General features: G+C 40.9%; 1 protein-coding gene across 1 annotated transcript; it reads right to left on the minus strand.

Annotated features, from left to right (window-relative positions):
* Nucleotides 1-7,952: 7,952 nt before the first annotated feature.
* On the minus strand, nucleotides 7,953-16,488 carry LOC145415569 (trehalose transporter 1-like protein). The gene is made up of 10 exons (XM_080284791.1): nucleotides 16,407-16,488; nucleotides 15,718-15,880; nucleotides 14,724-14,834; nucleotides 14,463-14,584; nucleotides 13,659-13,793; nucleotides 12,147-12,344; nucleotides 11,005-11,102; nucleotides 10,148-10,441; nucleotides 9,094-9,267; nucleotides 7,953-8,147 (listed from the first exon to the last, which is right to left on the minus strand). Exons 1-10 carry the CDS (start codon nucleotides 16,486-16,488, stop codon nucleotides 7,953-7,955), a joined length of 1,572 nt encoding a protein of 523 aa, XP_080140917.1.
* Nucleotides 16,489-19,393: the final 2,905 nt, after the last annotated feature.

A 19,393-nucleotide genomic window follows, 5' to 3' on the forward strand; every position in this document is an offset into this window, starting at 1 on the left:
TCATCTATAATGCACGCCCTGCAGGTAAAAATAGGATGACATAACAGAGATAGCCCGGGCTATTATACATTTCGGCACTATTCATATTTAATCTTCATCAACCTAATTTTAACTAATCTGTAATCTACATTCAATATATTAAAAACCCTAAACCTTGTTCAGTTTTTACGACTTTCAAAACAAGCGCACAGCGGTGAGTTATAAAAGGTAACGAAAATTTAGATGAATTCATCCGTAACATCCTCAACAAGTATAAACAAAGGAGAGGTTGAATGATGAGATTCAGTTCACGTTAGTAGATAAAACAAGCACTAAGTTAACAAGAGGTAATGTAATGATAACAGGAAGGGAATAACAAACGGAAACAAGAGTGAAGCTAAGGTTAAGGATGCTACACAAAAATGTAGACTACCAGTATCAATAAAGCAGGAAACGAGCAACATTGTAAAAAAAAAAAAAAATACGAAACAAAAATTAGTATATAATTCTTATAAGTTATACGAAATAAAAGTAAAACGAAAAGTGAACTACTAGAATGAGATAAGGATAGCAAAGAAGAACCTTCTTCTTTGCTATCCTTATCTCATTCTAGTAGTTCAGTTACTCTTCTAGGAGCTGCCTAGCATGGGCCAACCGGCCTACTGTAGTTATCCTCTCTTCTTATGTTCTTATGTAAAGTCCGTTCGTACGAGTGCATATACACTTGAATCCTCTGGGGAACCTGTAATTTTTTTTTTTTTAATCGTCGGACGATTGTAAGTTGAGGTTAATCCCTGCCCAAGAGAGAAGAGCTTACCTTGACTGTCAACCCTTCCAGGCCAATTAGGTATTTTCATTTTTCATTCTCGCTGCCACCAGACGGCGTTGTTCATTTACAAAAGATATCTAGTAGTGCAGCGTTTAAATAATGAAAGCTGTATCCAACTCCTCGCTAAATAAAGTCATCTGGTTTAGTAACAATTATAGTGAAAGGCGTCGTCGTTGTGAAGCGGCTGCTACATAGGCTCCCATCAGCTGAATAAAATAGTCTCACGGCCTAAGAGTTCCACGTTAGGCTCTCCCAGCTGAATAAAACCGTCTGGCTTTACAAGAAATTTAGTGAAAGTCGTAGGTGTCAGCGAAAGGGTTAAGTCAAGGTCATAGGAAGGAAGGCTGGGTAGGGGAAGTAGCCTAGGCCTGCGGGGTTACCTTGGCCTTGGCATATTATGTAGGGGACAAGGTAAATGGAGACGTAGCTGTTGTGTGTGTGTGTGTGTGTGTGTGTGTGTGTGTGTGTGTGTGTGTGAGAGAGAGAGAGAGAGAGAGAGAGAGAGAGAGAGAGAGAGAGAGAGAGAGAGAGAGAGAGAGAGAGAGAGTCAACATTGACCTACCTGACAAAGCTTGATTTAACAAGGACAGTGTAAATGACAAAGAAATCACCAGCATCAGTTTAATGTAGATACCTAAAAAAAAAAAAAAATCCATCACAGTTTTAGGTATATTCTTCTTTAATATCCTTTTGTTACTTTTGTTATAGTCACTCTCATGTACGGTATCAAGGTCTTCTTTTCATACAGGACTGGTGTATTGGTATTAGCGGGGGTATTTTTACGACATGTCGGCGGGTCATCTGGTAGATCAGTAAAATCTGACTTTTATGAAATTCATATCCTTAAACTGTTCCCTGCCCCAGCGGGATTTGAACCTGGGTCCGTTAGGACTGCAGGCCACCTCTCTACCGATTGAGCCACCGCCTCCCCCAAGTGTGATCCAGGGGACCTACTGCAGTTATCAAATATGTTCTTACGTTCATATAAAATACTGGTCGTGAATAGGCATTTTAGTAAATTCGTTAAGATAACCTACATGTAACCAGTAAACAAGATACAACGCAAAAACATAAAGGAAAGCAAAATAAACGAAAGAGATAAGGTCACTGCAGAGAAATATGGGTTATGTGTCACTCACATGGTCAAGATGGCATATCTTTCATACACTTCACACAATTTTATCTCCCTGCTTCTTTGACTAATCCATCCATGAGGCAAGACTTAAGATAAAATGATAAGGCAAAAGAGGCTGGGAACATCGCTGCAGACAGTCCACGTGTTTATCTTGACGTCATCTGTAGGAAGTGACGAAGGAACCGACGCCATGTTTACGTTATTTGCCATATCCGTTTTCCTTTTTAGTAAAACAGATGATTTTATTCTATGGTTTTAATTATTTTACTACCAACTGGTTGCTTTTACTGATCTGATGCTCATGATTGTCCCTAGAAGATAGCCCTAGATTTAGCACAGACGAACTAACATCCATTCCACTGCATACATCTCACCGTAGAAGCTTGGCTGGATCATTTTTTTTTTTTTTTAACGAACATTCAAATATGTTTAACTTTTTTTTTTTTTAATCCATGCTGATATCTACCTAGCTGGAAAATAAAATAATGGCAGAAAGCAGAAAATTATAAGTATATACATTAGCATGTTTATTTTCGTCTCCTATACTAATCGACTTAATATTTTGGTTCAGGAGACAATGAATACTTTTACAATCTTACATCGATCCATCCATCACACGTTCCCTCTGACCGACAGAAAATGGTAATGTGTGAATCGTACGTCTGACAGCGCGAATGGGGGACTATGGATGGATAATACGACCTGTCCCATTAGGGAGGAAATTTCCTTTCACCTGAGAGAGAGAGAGAGGGGACTGGCACTGTGCCGGTATCTTCCAGCATGCTGAGAGAGAGAGAGAGAGAGAGAGAGAGAGAGAGAGAGAGAGAGGAGGGGGGCCCCTCTGCTGGTATATTCCAGTATCCTGAGAGAGAGAGAGAGAGAGAGAGAGAGAGAGAGAGAGAGAGAGAAGGGGGGCCCTCTGTGTTGGTATATTCCAGTATCCTGAGAGAGAGAGAGAGAGAGAGAGAGAGAGAGAGAGAGAGAGAGAGAGGAGGGGGGGCCCTCTGTGCTGGTATATTACAGTATCCTGAGACAGAGAGAGAGAGAGAGAGAGAGAGAGAGAGGACTGGCATTGTGCCGGTATCTTCCAGTATGCTGTGTGTGTGTGTGTGTGTGTGTGTGTGTGTGTGAGAGAGAGAGAGAGAGAGAGAGAGAGAGAAAGAGAGGACTGGCGTTGTGCCGGTATCTTCCAGTATGCTGTGAGAGAGAGAGAGAGAGAGAGAGAGAGAGAGAGGGGGGGGCCCTCTGTGCTGGTATATTCCAGTATCCTGAGAGAGAGAGAGAGAGAGAGAGAGAGAGAGAGAGAGAGAGAGAGAGAGAGAGTAGAGGCAATTTTCCCATCCTGCATGATAAAACTGAGAATCTCCTATCTCACTCAATATTCTTATTTATAAATATCCTCAGCTTATTCATCAACATTTTCACTTTATTCACTAACATTCTCACATAATTCATCGGTTTCCCCTTTATTCAGTCTTGTTATTCTGACATTAATAACACACGCTCCTAAGTCCCACCCTCAGCTGAATAAAATCGTCTTGGATAAACTGGAAGAGGATACTGGAGCCGCCCCGATCATCAGAGGGTTATTATTTTACTCAACATTCTCTTCTTAAACGGTTTTATATCACCCAAATCTTGTTCACTCCTCCCGCGCTCGCTTACCCTCACTCACGTATGCATGTACACTCATCCTGTTTACATTATGCTTCCCTAATTTTTTCATCATATTCTAAACTTATTCACATTCATTCTCACGATTCTCACTCACCATTCTCACCCTCACTTACTTATATGCATCCTATTAATCCATGCTTACCTAATTCATACTTAATATTTCAACCTTATTCACTATCATTCTCATATAATTCTCACTCACAATTCTCACATTTACCCTTACTCAAAATCGTACCTTATTCTTATTTAGTATTCTCACCTTATTCACTATTATTCTTACCATGTACTTTTAGTCAATACTCTCAATCTATTAACACACTCTTACCTAATTCTTACTCATCTCGCGTTTACTCACCCTTACGCACGAACACTCATCATCCTGTCTCTGGTTTCATTCTGGCTACAGCGGAAACCGAGCCTGTTTTCTTAACCATTTCCCCGCCGTGGACGTTTTTAAAGTGCTTTATTTAAACTGGCAAAGGATGATTTTATTTAGGAGAGGGACATCCTACTTTAAAATAATACTATGCGTCTCGTAGATCATATTCCAGTTAACACCGGACAGTCTTGGTAGAGTTACACGTGTGTGTGTGTGTGTGGGTGTCTGCGTGGGTTTCTGCGCATGGTAGCGTGCGTGTAAGCTGATATTGATCTTGGTTAAAAAAAAAAAAGAAAAAAAAAAGATGGAGATTCCCAGCTGTCGATCTTTCTCGTGTCTTCTCTCTTTATGAATTTTAGTTCATCCTTCCAACGACTTCCCGGTCTTCCTCCTCTTCTTTTTCACAGATTAACTCTTGTAATGCAGTGACGTATTTTTTTCAGTGTGTTCTTGCTAGTTTTAAATGACAGCATTCAACTCAGGAAAGGCCTCTTGCACTGAACAGGTTAATGAAGGTTGTATCTAAACCCACCAGTTCCCAGAGTCTATCCTAAATCCGAATAAAATCGTCTGAAGACAGCACGAATAAGAAAAAAAAAAAAATCTTACGTAAAAATAAGTCATCTCCACTAGCCAACCATCATTCTCGGTTCTCGGCCTCGAACCCCAAGGAACTGACTGAAGGTTTTTCTGTACTGTAATGCCACCAGGGGCTTAATCTGGTCACCTATCATGCTCTGAATTACGCTAGCCTAGTAAGGGGCTGGCTGTTGTCATTATTTAAGTGTGATTATTATCTATCACTTTATCGTCTTCTTTTTCTTTATTCAAATTCCTATCTAGCTATCCCTCTATCTGTCGTCTGTCTGTCTACTTTTATCAGTCAGTTCAATCAATCAGCCTGTCTGTCTATCCATCTATCTTTATTTATTTATTTGTTTATCTCCTCATCTATTATTTTCTATGCACTCTGAGTCGGCACCTTAACCCCTTTAACTCAAAAGAATTTTTTCCCCTAATCTCGACAACACAAGTCCAGAGACTAACCGAAGATAAAATGCAATAAAAGTGACCTCGCCCTCAAGGGGCCATGAGTCATTAGATAAGTTAACTGATAAGATAGGAAAGTGAATGGAAGTAGGTGATATAGGGGTAAAAAAAATGGGTTACTGATAAGAGATAAAGATGAGTATGAGAATGTAACGCAATACTTGAATACTTGAGTAACTGACAGAGGGGTACGAAGAGAGTAACGGTATCAGGTATCAGGTAATACATCAGAAAAATAAAAATGGGTGTAAGTATTCATAACCTTTCTTGAGCTGGTGTGTGTGTGTGTGTGTGTGTGTGTGTGTGTGTGTGTGTGTTTTAATACTCTCATCTTTCCGACAGGTATCATACACATCACAACCAAATCGGAATGAATATTAAGGTGAAAGAAATAGGACCATACCAATAATTTGTCTCTTCACTACCGTCATGTACGCTCATTGTGGCAGTTATTATTTTTTATATTTATTTAGTTCACTCAAGATTTTTTATATGAATTTAGTAAAAAAAAAAAAGTCACATAAAAAGGTAACTGACCAATAACCTTCCAGAACGATATTATATAAACATTCTTATACTGATTTGAACCGCTTTAATAGAGATTGTATGTAGGGTGAGAAGTGCATGTAAGTGCAATTGTAGTGTTGGAGTGGCTTTGGATGTGTGAGTAGTCTGTGAAACAAGTGTAATCGGCCCGCGCAAGCCGACTGGGTGCAAGCATTCTTTATAGTATGCGACGCTGGTTCAACCACAGCACCCTTTGTGTTCGCCAATGCAGTACGTGGCTTGAAGAACGCTCCCAAAGTTTATTACCCTGGCGGGGCGCGAACCCTCGTTCTTCAGGGTACAAACACGCACACTTTACCACTGTACCACAGAGGATATATATATATATATATATATAACCACAGAGGCTCCATATATATATATATATATATATATATATATATATATATATATATATATATATATATATACTGAAGCAGCGACTGAGGAGAAAAAATGGTTCAAATCAGTAAGTACAGCAAAGGAAAAGTAGAAAAGGGAGAAATAAGGGAAAGGAAATGGGAGAGATGGAATAAGGAAAAATGAAGAGGAGTAGGAGGAGAAGAAGAAGGAAGATGATGATGATGAATAGAGAAAGTAGACGACGAGGGCGGGAGGAAGGAGAGAAGGCGAAGGAAGAGGAAAAAAGGTAATAAACAGGAAGACTAACTCAACAAAATTGCAGGTGGTTGCACACACACACACACACACACACTGCGTAGACACATCACACTTATGTCAAGACTCAGCTCACGAAAACTCAACGTCAACATTTAACATCCTACCAAAGCAAAGCAATCTCTCTCTCTCTCTCTCTCTCTCTCTCTCTCTCTCTGTCAATGTAAGCATATATGGATTTACGTATCTGTCACACACAAATACTCCCTCACCCCTCTCACTATATTATGCGCAGTATGTGTGTGTGTGTGTGTCTCTCTCTCTCTCTCTCTCTCTCTCTCTCTCAGCACAACGACCGCACATTCCACGCTAATCTAAACGAAGCAATGCAAACACTGCTGAGAACACCATTAACCCCACTCTGGCGAGCAGTAAGGAAAGCACCAAAAACACCATTAAAAGCACGATAGGCACCATCAGAGGCGCCATTAACTCCTTCACCACGAGGGCATAATTTGTATATTGAATTTATTGGTCATGATAGATTATTATTTTCCACTAAGCATCATCAACAATCATCACTGAAGAAAAAAAAAAACACTATTAAAAGGACAATACGACCACTGTCACAATTAACTCTGCCCCCCCCCTCTCTCTCATTTCTTTTTTACATCAAATCCTGATAATTTTATAAAAACGTATCCTCATCAAAGGACAAAAAACATATTGCCTAATCACTTGTGACATTGTAGGAAAAAAGCTTACATGAAAATTAGTTGTTAACTTTTGGAAAATCGAACTATCTGTCCGCAGGCGTAGGGCCTCGATCGTCACGCAAAATCGATCGATTTCTGCACTGGATATTATGTCTCGGGCACCGCGCTATCACTCTACAGTATATATATACCGGTATGCAGTATATATATATATATATATATATATATATATATATATATATATATATATATATATATATATATATATATATTGTGTGTGTTTTTCTACATTTATCTTATCCTTGGAAGAAACTGCCAAGTATTTGACAACCGGTGAAATTCTATATTCTTACGTAAATATGTAAGTATGCATGTGTGTGTGTGTGTGTGTGTGTGTGTGTGTGTGTGTATCACGTGATGGAACACACGGCGCAGTGCGTCTGGCACCATACGACTATAAACACAAGATCAAGAAAATAATAATAATAATAATAATGATAATAATAATAATATTGATGATGAGGCTAATGGTATTGGCAGTAGTAATAGTAGCAGTACTAGTAACAAAATAATATAAAGAACTGCACAAAACAGAATATATTAAGAAAGAAGATGGTCATAATATTATTGTGTAGTTATGTAGAGAGAGAGAGAGGGGGGGGGGGAAGGACCCAGGACGACGTTACGTAAACATAGGCCTCACAAAACCGGTCTAGCTAAGTTCTGCCTGACACACTGTCCTAAACCCTTCAGTACGGAGCCTTGGTTTATTTCGTTATTTCTAGGGCAAGACGATTTTATTTAGCTGAGGAAAGACTGTGGTTAGTGACGGGGTTAGAGTCAATCTCCATTAATTAGCCCTTTCAGTACGGTGGTTTCTCTCTCTCGTCCGTGCGTGCGCTTTTTAATGGATTCCTAGCGCCAGATATCAAAGACCATACTCGTATGGCACTAAATTAAAGCAAAGATAACATGACTAGCGGTGGAAGAGAAATGGGGAAGATGTAGAAGTGGTCTTGGCACTCAAGAGGTCTTAGTGTTGAAGTGGTCATAGCACTGGTCGTGGTGCTGAAGCAGTCTCAGTGTTGACGCGGTCTTGGTGTTGAAGTGGTCTTTGGCGTTGACGTGGTCTTGGCGCTGAAGAAGTCTTGGCGATAGTGACTTGGCGTGGTAGTGGATCTGGCGTAGATGTGGTCTTGATGCAGAAGTGGGCTTGTCCTTGAAGTGACGATTGGTCAGTTGGTTGAAAGGTTTGACCCAGAAAGGGGGGAAAGGTGGATGTCAATGGAAGATCCTTAATTACTCATGCCATGAAACGAATTCAGGGAAAATAAAGGCCGGAAGAAACATGGAAATATCAAGAACAGAAGTGGAACAGAAGAAGGGGACACTAAAGAAACTCTGGAGACAAAAAGGCCCCTTTTAGTCACCCTTTACGACAAGCTGGGATACTGGGGAAGTATTCTTTTCCCCCTTCCTCAGGGGGTTCAGTATCTTTGTTAAACAAAGGTACGCTGAACGCCCGAGATGTAAACAAACTGTGCCATGTTGGAATAGGCCTAGTATTGGAACCTTTAAAAATTAGGGCAGAATGAAAAGAATAGCCGCCATGTTGTTGGTGACATGTGGAGGTGTAGGACGACTGCTGGGCCTTGGGATAGGTCACTGCCCCCAAGAAATAGGCCCTGAAGCCTTTGCCCAGAGTCGATCACGTAAAAAAAAAAAAAAAAAAAAAATTAGGACAACAGTGAATGTCTGGTATGAAGAAGGCAGTCATAATGGAACAGTGTTGGACCCTTAAACACTCATCTCCGATAATGGATTTCACGTTTTATTCCTTCAACTTTCAGAGGCTTTTGTTTAGTTTAGGAGATACTTTTCGACTTGGAGGAGTTATATACAACGGAATTAATCCCTTTGCAAATAATGCCTCTTCCTAAGCGATTTATTCTGTCTATTGCATCTTTTTATCCTCTTGTACGTTACTGCAGCAACTATGGCTATATTTAAACTATATAAATAATATATAAAACAGCGTTAAGGTGTAATATGCAATATAAATCGCTAAGGAGGAGATGCTGTGAAGCCTCCGATGCCCCACAGAAAACGGGCATTAATCGTATTCTTGACTGCGTCTTCTCCAAAATGGCTCCTCTCATCCGACGCTCTTGCCCATGGTCTCCTTCACAAACACCAGCGTGAAGGGGATGCCCATGACGCAGACGGAGGCGTAGAACGTGTACAGTCCCCATTGTCCCAGGCCCTCCACCATGAGCGAGTACAGCTGCAACGACACCATTCCCGACAGGTAGAACGCGCATAAGGCTACGCTGAACGCCTGGGGCAAAAGGAGGAAGAGTAAATGTCATGTTGGAATTGTAATGGAATCTTAATCAACAGTAGTAGTAGTAGTAGTAGTAGTACTGGTGGTGGTGGTAGTAGTAGTAGTAGATTCATCAGAATAGTGAACCCAGTGGACCGCAGGCTTAAGCTGATCTTCAACAGTTCATCATCCTCTTTTGGGGAAATTCATATGTAGCTGGGGGAGGTTTGTAAATCAAGGAAGTTGAGCGACCTCGTTATATCATTGCCACCGCATGAAGGCGTCCCTCTCCAGCACCTGGTTGAGGGAAGGATGTAAAAATAAAAAAGGCGCCACGTTGGACTAGTAATGGAGCCTTAACTAACTGAAAAGAATGTAAACTAAAGCCACTGTGTTGGAACAGTAGGCTATGAAACCTATGATCACCTGGTGGGAGGGGAGTAAAAGTAAAGCCATGTTGGAATACTGTTAAAAGCTTTTCAGACATGCTTGGATACTGTTGGAAGCTTTTTAACCAAGTTGATATACTTTTGGAAGCTTTTTAGCCATATTGGTAGACCTCTGCAAGCTTTTCCGAGCATCAGTAAGGCCTCCTTGGTAACGTAAGAGCACACAACACCCAATCCGTGAGGGAAAATGTCATATACGGGGTGATTCGTAGCGTTCCACTAAAAACTCGTGTGGCAATAGCTTTCGTGTGGCGGGGATGGCTTATGCTGTGTCGGTGTGGGTATAACGATAGGAGTAGGAAATGAATAAATGATGAAAGGCAATTATAACCCTGACGCGTCTTCACAACACACGATAAACTGCCCGATGGAGTGGAAAAGGAGCGTTGATATGAGCAGGACTTAATGCCAATATTGAGCAAAGCGAGATTAGTGGCCAAAATTACCTGCGCGCGTATCCAGGTGGGGAAGTACTCGGCAGCAAGCATGAAGGTGATGGGGAAGAGGCCGACGTATCCCCCGGCCTGCGCCACGACCAGACACAGCAGAGGTACCCAGCCGTAGTCCTTCACACCACTGCCCTCACCAGCCTCGTCCTGCCCCTCACCTCCAACGTCAGTATATGCATTATGCACCGCCATGCCGAAGAGGGCCGTCCCCATGAGGAGGAAAGACGTTAACAGGCTTTTTCTCCTGCCGATGATGTCCACGATGATGCTGCCAACAACTGAAGCCCCCAGCTGACGTAAGCACATGGTTACTATACTTTTAAATTCACTAGAATGTTAGATGACTAATCAGTAACGTATAAACAGAGTTTGATTTTTTTTTTTTTAGGGTACCTTAAAAATACATCTTCTCTGAAAGGTTACTAAAGGACGTTTTGGCATAAACTATGGTATTTTGTTACTTCTTCCATACCTATGTACATACTTGTGTATCTATGTACCACTTCACTCATTTCAAAACATGTAATGATACTGTGACAACTTTGTACCATGTATCATTGTATGACTTTGTTGATTACTGTGCTTGTTATGATGATTCCTTCTGTACCTTCTATACCCTATGATACCGATTTTGTTTTCCTCATGCACCCCGCCCTGCTTGGCCTTCAAGGACAGTGTTCCCCAGAGTGTTGGGGCTTGTACTGAATGGTAAACAAAGAACCTAAAAAAAAAAAAAAAAACTGAGTGAGCGATCATTGGGTACTAAGCTAGGGGAGAGAGAGAGAGAGAGAGAGAGAGAGAGAGAGAGAGAGAGAGAGAGAGAGAGAGAAACCCATAATAAGTGAGTACCGTACCTGGATGAAGACGAGTATAAGTGTGGCCAGATTTCCACTTATGGAAGACCCAGCGTCCTGGAAGATCCTGGAACCGTTGCTGTTCACCACGAAGTAACCTGGAAGTAGGATGGAAGGGGGTCTGGAAGTATCTTTAATCCCTTCACTATGATGACGCAATTTTTTCATATTAATCATACTATCACCTGACGATTTCTTCAATGAGTCAAATTTGGGTTCATCCAGTTGCTAGACGGATGCGTAAAGTAACTCACGTTCGTATTCATTATCTTCTCCTTATACCATCCTTTATCACCTTCTTCCTAATTCTTGTAATTATTTGCATTTCTTTATTTTTATCCCTCAACTCACTAAAACAAAATGAAATGCATACGAATAAATGGGGTGAGCGAGTGAAAAAAAAAAAAAAAGAAGACCAGAACAAATTATGAGTGAAACAAATGCGCAACTCCACTGACAAGCAAAGCATCAAACATTTTCATTTCCTTGGGGAGGGTGACAGTTCAAAATAAATCAATATGCCTACCGACCGCACGAGAGTCACTAAGGCAGATGACAGCTACTGATGTGAGATCTCAGAGGGAAGGGGATTCGGCGCCCTCCTTTTCTTTTTCCTTTTTAATGTGACGGAACTGGGCAACTCTCACAACCTGAATACTAATCCGTGTTTGCATGACGTTCAATGAGCCTTAGTTATGAGCTAAAATGGGTCTCCTTGGTTACTAGCCATTTCAACCTATCATTCTAAATACCCCTGGCCATCAATCGAGCTGAAAGGTGTTAGAAGCCTTGTCAGGTTAGTGTAAACGCGTTGTAGTCACCCAAGTTAACCGTAAATTCATGAATATAAAGGAGAATGTCTACTTGGTTACTAGTGAAATCAACCTCCAATCTGAATACCCCTGGCCATCAATGTAGCTGCAAGGGGTTAGGGATCCTGTCAGGTTAGAGCAAATTTGTGTGTGTGTGTATATATATATATATATATATATATATATATATATATATATATATATAGGAAAAGTAATTGAGGCTTTTCGCCTTTGGTTCCTTCATTCTTACAAAAGAAAAAAAAGGAAAAGGAAACGAAATGAAAATGAGGAAGAAGATGAGAAGGAACGGGCTAATGTCACTCAGCGTACCCGCAAAGTTCATTATTACAAAAAGAAACGAGGACACCAGGAGACGCTTCCAGATGTCCCCCTGCAGGAGTCCCCGCCAGGAGGCCATCTCGCCCGACGTCTCCGCGTTCAGGGCCTTGTACCGCCCCACCTCCGCCTCGATGTCCGAGTGTCCGCCCCGCAGAGTCCGCAGCACCCTCTTGGCCTCCTCGTCACGCCCTGAGAGTTTGCGGACGGGAAATTATGGGTACTGTGAAGCGGATATATAAAAATAAAAAGAAAATAAAAATAAACAATAAATATATATATATAAACAAATATAACAGTTCGATAATAAATAAATACAAAACTACCCGCCATCTGTGAGCCAGGTAGACTGTAATAAAACTGTTAGATAAAAACATGTCTATTATGTTTCCATCCTGGGCGACTCCCAATGCTGGTTGATTGACATGTAAACTCAGGCTGTGACTCTAAACAACTTGTATTAATAACTTTTCCTTCTACAATCAATGCTTATTGAGATCTGAGTTTTAGGCACAAACACACACACATATATTTCGTATAAAAGTAGTGACGATCGACTTCATCTACCTGGATCAAAATAAATGTCAAATAAAGGGAAAATGGTTGTTCCCATGAGATGGAGTCAAGATTTCAAGGGGCTGCACGTACTTAAAAAGAGGCCTAACTAGACTTGAATCCACTTTAAAAGGGGCCTAAGTGGATATGAATACACCTAAAAAGGACTTAACTAAATCTGGATGCGCTTAAAAAAGGACTTAACTGGACCTGAAGACATTTAAAAAAAGACTCTAAAATCTAAATGGACTGGTTGCACTTTAAAAAGGCTTAAGCAGACCTAAATGCACACAAAAGGGCTTAAATGAATGTAAATACACTTAAAAAAAAAGGGCTTAACTGGAAGTGAAACCAATCTGAGAGGAAAGAAGGGGGAGCTAATTCGACATGAGTTTCCTTCACCTGAGCTGAAATAACCTGACGGCTGAAATGCACGTCCCTGGTCTGGATGCATATACAGCGGCACTAATGACTCTAGCTCTTTCTACCTGGTTCTGAATAACACCCAATGAACGTGTATTTAATATGAATGAACGAGACTTGTAACCTGTTCAGTCTGATGACATTTTTCCTCTTAAGTCTTGCTACTTATGGATGATATTATTAATCTCAGGAGAGACCCTTTCATGCCCGTTCTTTCTATCAGGCATAGTGTTTTCTGATTTTTCCCGGATGGTGAGGTGGGTGAGGGAGAGCCCTCCTCTTTTCTATCCTTTTCTCTTGCACGTTGGTTAGATCTTAGTAAAAATAGTTTCTACTTCTTCCTTCTTCTAGAGGGGTTACCTGTGGCTTCTACCATACCTTTTACTACACGGGCACTACGCGAAACTGGATACAATCAGCTGGAGGCAGCAAGAACAAAATACAAAACGTAATCGGCCTGAAAAGGCTAATGGGTAAAAAAAAAAAAAAAAAAAAAAAAAAAAAAAAAACTCTGTCACAACAACCCACCTTTGAGGATGAGGAATGTTGGACTCTCAGGCAGCCAGAGCAGACCCAGAAGGAAGGCAACGGGAAGGGCCAGGGTGATGAGGGCGGCGAAGTAGTAGCGCGTGTCGTAGCCCACACACAATATCCACGCCTGACCTGTGCCGTGGGAAGAGAGGGGTCGTTACTGAGTAGGGACAGCAACGCCTGGAGGTCATTTTTGTTGTGGCCACACCTCACAGGATAAAGAAGAAACGCGACTGATAGGGAGAGTGTCAAACAAACATTTCCCCAGACTACGACACACAAATGTCAACTTTACAAATCCACACCCAAGATTTAGTTCTTGGTGCCAACATTAAGGAGGAGGAAGAGGAGGAGGAGGGGGTGGAAGAATGTTAAGATTTATGTCTACTGACTGCACAAGGGTCAACAATCAGATTTTGCTAAGTCTCAGTCATCCCTAGCACTGGTTCCCATCGCACTATTGAGCAAAAATAGGAACAACAAGGAACTAACTTTTTGCAAAACTCTGACCAGCCCGGCATGAGGCAACTGCTATTACAAAGTTCATCCTGCCGCACAATGGGTATGCAGGAGAAGGGAGAGACAGATAGACAACGATAGACAGATACAGATAGATAGGCAGATATATAGACAGACAGACAGGTACAATAGAGAGAGGAAACAAATATAGATAGATAAACAGACAAGCTGGTTGATAAGAGAGGTAAATCGACCGACAGATAAATAGATAGACAGAAATACACAGTAGAGACAAAGACAGATAGATAAGCCATGCAACAGACAGCTAGACAAGTTACTCACCACTCAGGATACCGATGGATATAAGAAAGCTCATCCTGCCTCGTATCTCCGCGTCTGAAATCTCCACACAATATGCGTTAGCCACCAGAGTCATGCCACCCAGCCCTATACCCAGCGCGAATCTGTTAGACAAAAACAGACAGACATTTTTATACTGTATATATATATATATATATATATATATATATATATATATATATATATATATATATATATATACAATGGCGTAGAAGAACGGGACCAGCGCCACTCCAAGCCAACCCATCACCGCAACTATCCCCACACAGGCCATCCCTACCCGCCGCCCCAGCCTCGCCATCAGGGGGGCCATCAGCAGGGTCCCCAGCAACGCACCTAGAAGTACGACGGAGCCTGGAAGAAGAGTGTAAAATGATGAGGGAAAACGTTTGAGTGTCCACTGCAGGACCGGCCTATCCCGACCGAAGTGGGGACGATACAGCCAATGTATCTCTACCAAGTGGCTTAGGCTGTCTGGTAGAGAATGTATGTAGGGTGAGAAGTGCTTGTAAGTGTAACTGTAATGTTGGAGTGGCTTTGGATGTGTGTGTAGTCTGTGAACCAAGTGTAATCGGCCCGCGCAAGGCGACTGGGTGCAAGCATACTTTATAGTATGCGACACTGGTTCAACCACAACACCACTTGTGTCCGCCAATGCAGTACGTGGCCTGAAGAACACTCCCAAAGTTTATTACCCTGGCGGGGCGCGAACCCTCGTTCTTCAGTGTACGAACTCGCCCACTTTACCACTTTATATATATATATATATATATATATATATATATATATATATATATATATATATATATACATATATATATACATATATATATACATATATACATATATATATACATATATACATACATATATATATACATATATACATATATATATACATATATACATACATATATACATATATATATACATATATACATATATATACATATATACATATATATACATATATACATATATATACATATACATATATATATATATATATATATATATATATATATATATATATATATATATATATATAAGAGAGAGAGAGAGAGAGAGAGAGAGATTAAGTGAAACTTATTCCACTCTTAAAGCTAAAGAAACATAACAGTAATGTATGTCCTGCCTCAGTATAACAGAGAATTACGACCCTATTGCAAAAACAGTTAAAGAACGACCAAACCATGGCTGCTGTGTGCCTGTCACCCACTCCCTCCTCAGTCCTCACCTGGCTGTGACAATGGCGTAGAAGAACGGGACCAGCGCCACTCCAAGCCAACCCATCACCGCAACTATCCCCACACAGGCCATCCCTACCCGCCGCCCCAGCCTCCCCATCAGGGGGGCCATCAGCAGGGTCCCCAGCAACGCACCTAGAAGTACGACGGAGCCTGGAAGAAGAGTGTAAAATGATGAGGGAAAACTGTGAGGAACTGAACAACAACAACAGGATAGGAAGACCATGAACAAGAAAAAAAAAATGAGTATAAATTAATGTAAATGAAAGATTGCAAAAAAAAAAAAAAATGGGAAGAGGACCAAAATCAAGACCACGAAAAAAATAAGAACTGAGATTGTAAACAAGGGCACCAGTAGGAATGGGAAGAGGATCAAGAACACGAAAAGAAAAATAAAAGGAATACACTGTGAGGATGAAAAAATGCACGGGAACAGGAATATGAAAAAACGTCATGAACAGGAAGAGAACTTGGGGGAGGAGAGTAGGGAGAGATCAGTAAGCTGAAAAGAGACAGACATAGGTAAGAGTACCAAGAACAGAAACAACATAAGGACCAGCAACCTTATTATTTGCCAGAACAGTTTAGAACGCACAAACTAATATCTCGTTGTTTTCGACACTGTTTCGAGACAAGATTTACTACTACATCCATTCCCATCACAAAATCTAGAACTCACTCAGGAGGTCGAACTGGACGGGCGTGGGGTTGATGGTGCCTGAGAAGATGGTGGTGTTGTGGTGAGTTAGGTCATAAGCCATCACGGAAGGGAATGACACGCACGAACCCGTCAGCCACGAGCCCAAGCTGACCACGGATATCATTACGCTCTGATCAGAAGACAAAGAGAGAGAGAGGAAAAAAAAAAAGGAATTAAAATTGGGACTAATAAAATACAAACAGGGAGAAAATGAGAAAGACTAACAATGAATTAATTCCTTCTGCACCAGCTATAGGATCTTATTTTCAGGGACATTATCACACCCTGTTAGAAAAAAAGGAACTGATATAAATACGGGGAAAGGGGAAGATGACTGTCAATAAGAACCTGTTGCTTGATCCCTCTACTACAAGCCAACACAACCCCAGTAATCAAGAATCCAAGCTGGACAGGACCATTTTCAAGCCCTGTGAGAAGATAAGGACATACAAGAATATAATTATATGGCGGTAGCATGAATATATTTTTCTCTTCACGCACACAAGAGGTTCCTTCTAAGCTGAAGAAAATCCCATTCTCAAAGAACGCAATCTGGTCAGCAACATTAGACTTCAGACCAAGTTGAATGACAAAAACAGAAAAAGAGAATAAGTCAGGGATAGGTGCAGGTACAGATAATGGGCAAGATACGAGTAAATGTCAATAATTTAATCAATCATTTCACTGCGAGAGTTGAATACCACCGTAAGATATCACGCACGGGAAACCAATGTGATACCCTGTAGGATAAAAAAAAAAAAAAATGAAACAGCATAAAAAAGTATTAAGGACTGATTCAGAAAAAAGACGACAGGTAAAAATATGAGAGCAGTCTGATACAGATGCAGATTCAGAAGTAACATAAAATACTGACACATAAAGTAGCAACTACCTGACAGGTAGATTACAGGGAAGGGTAAATAGTAAGACTGACTGGAATAATGACCATAATTGCCTTGCTGTAGCTAATATGTTTGAAGGGTTTACCCTCCCATTTTATAGTAAACAAATGAAGATAACTGATAAAGCAATATATAGAGGTAGAAAAAAAAACATTGATTGGAGAAACGAAGAATCTGGTGAAACAATATGAATAATAATCATAATTGTTTCACTATAACCTGTCCAATTACCCTACACTCCTCAGAGTAAAAAATTATATAAAGACAGGTAAGTAACAAATATTAGACAAGTTGTTCTTCTAGTTGTTGCGCTCATCTGGATGCGAACCCTCTGAACTGTAGGCCATTGTTACTCATCGCCAGGCCACCATCCTCTTTTCGGGGGAGGGGGAGTGAGTTGAGGATTGTTTGTATAACTGGGCAGCGGAGGCACAAGGGTACATTAGTGGCGCCACATGAAGGCACTCCTCTCCAGCACCAGGTAGACGGGCAAGCAGTAGTAATAATAGGCATAATAACCATAAGTAGCCGTATCTAGGATTGGAAAAGGACTTGGGGCTTCTAATAAAGATCCTTGGCCCAAAGTGCTGACAGGACAGATGGGAGGGAGAGGAAGAAACAGAAAAATAGTATTATGATTTCACAGGGATTCTCTCAATTTTTTAAAACAAATGCAGTGTTCTGTTACAGTTTTTACCATATTATTAAGTTTCGTCAAATGCGGAGGAAGCAATGGGGGCTGCATCTCATTATCTCCTGATGCTGTATACTGTGCTGGGTGGCCTCAACAAAAGGGCTCTAAGATGTACGTGTCCCTACTCAGTAACGACTCCTAATAACCCTTACATGCCACCCCATTTGCTCCATGGCATTGAATTTCAGGCACAAATAAACATAAATAAATAAATAACTGTTCTGCCGTCACTAACCTGTTTCAGTCTCCTCAGTCTCCTCTCCGTCTCACTCTCCTGGTTCGCTGCCTCATTCAAGCCGACCGGTTCATCCTCCTTGTTCAAATCACTGCGCGTAGTGAGGTTTACATTGCTCTTGGAAAGCTCACTGGGTCCATTCTCCATCTCGTTCTCCATTTTGGGAAACTGTGTCCTCTTCCTGTTGCTGTTAGTGGTTTGTTCTTATTATTGGCTGCTGTTAACCTACTGTTATGGGTTGCTGTTATCATTACTGGTTGCTGTTATTACTGTGGGCTACTGTTATTGTTATGGGATGTAGAAGATGGGCAACTTCTGTCTTAAGTCCACCGGGTTCACGTTCAAATGGGTCTACTACTACTACTGTTATCATCATCATCATTATTATTATTACCGGGTATTATTATTATTATTACAAGCAAAACAGAAAAATGAGGAGTTTGTCTTTTTGGCGCGTTGCTAACTGAGTAAGATAAAGTGAAACGCAGCGAAACAACTACAGTATACTTCTCTCACCTTAATCTGGCTCAGATTTTCATCCTTTTGCAGCTAAAGTCACGTGGCTCAGTGGCAGAAGAGGACAATGCTACGTCTCTGCACCCGTTCCATAGCACTTCTTCGTGACTATCATCATAATCAAGTGTTAATCTAATGCTAGAACTCGGCATTCTAGAAGAGATGGCAATTTTACACCAAGTCAGAGTGAAAAAAGTATTATCTATCCTCAAAGATGTTTTTAAATTTCCCCTCACGATTTATCGGACGTGCCTGTACATTCGCGTTCTCGATTTTAGGAAGAAGACAATGCAACGATCCGACACCATATCTCTTCGTGATTAGCATTATGTTCTACACTTGTAGTTCTCAAACTATGGATCTCGACCCAAAGGTAGGTCGCGGGAGGAATTTTGACGGGTCGCAGGGACACAGAATAGACCTAATGCTTTCAATGTATTTTATTTACTTAATCGAAATTGCGATTATCCTTATTACACTATTAGCATATTCATAATAACTACGAAAGGCTATACACCGGCTTCTTTCTTTCTGTGTGTGTGTGTGTGTGTGTGTGTGTGTGTGTGTGTGTGTGTGTGTCATTTACCCTGAGAGTCGCCAGGTCTTGAAATATTCCGAA

The sequence above is a fragment of the Coenobita brevimanus genome, chromosome 103 (genome assembly GCF_032717465.1).
Source record: "Coenobita brevimanus isolate Jiangsu-jjx chromosome 103, ASM3271746v2, whole genome shotgun sequence".
NCBI lineage: Eukaryota > Metazoa > Arthropoda > Malacostraca > Decapoda > Coenobitidae > Coenobita > Coenobita brevimanus.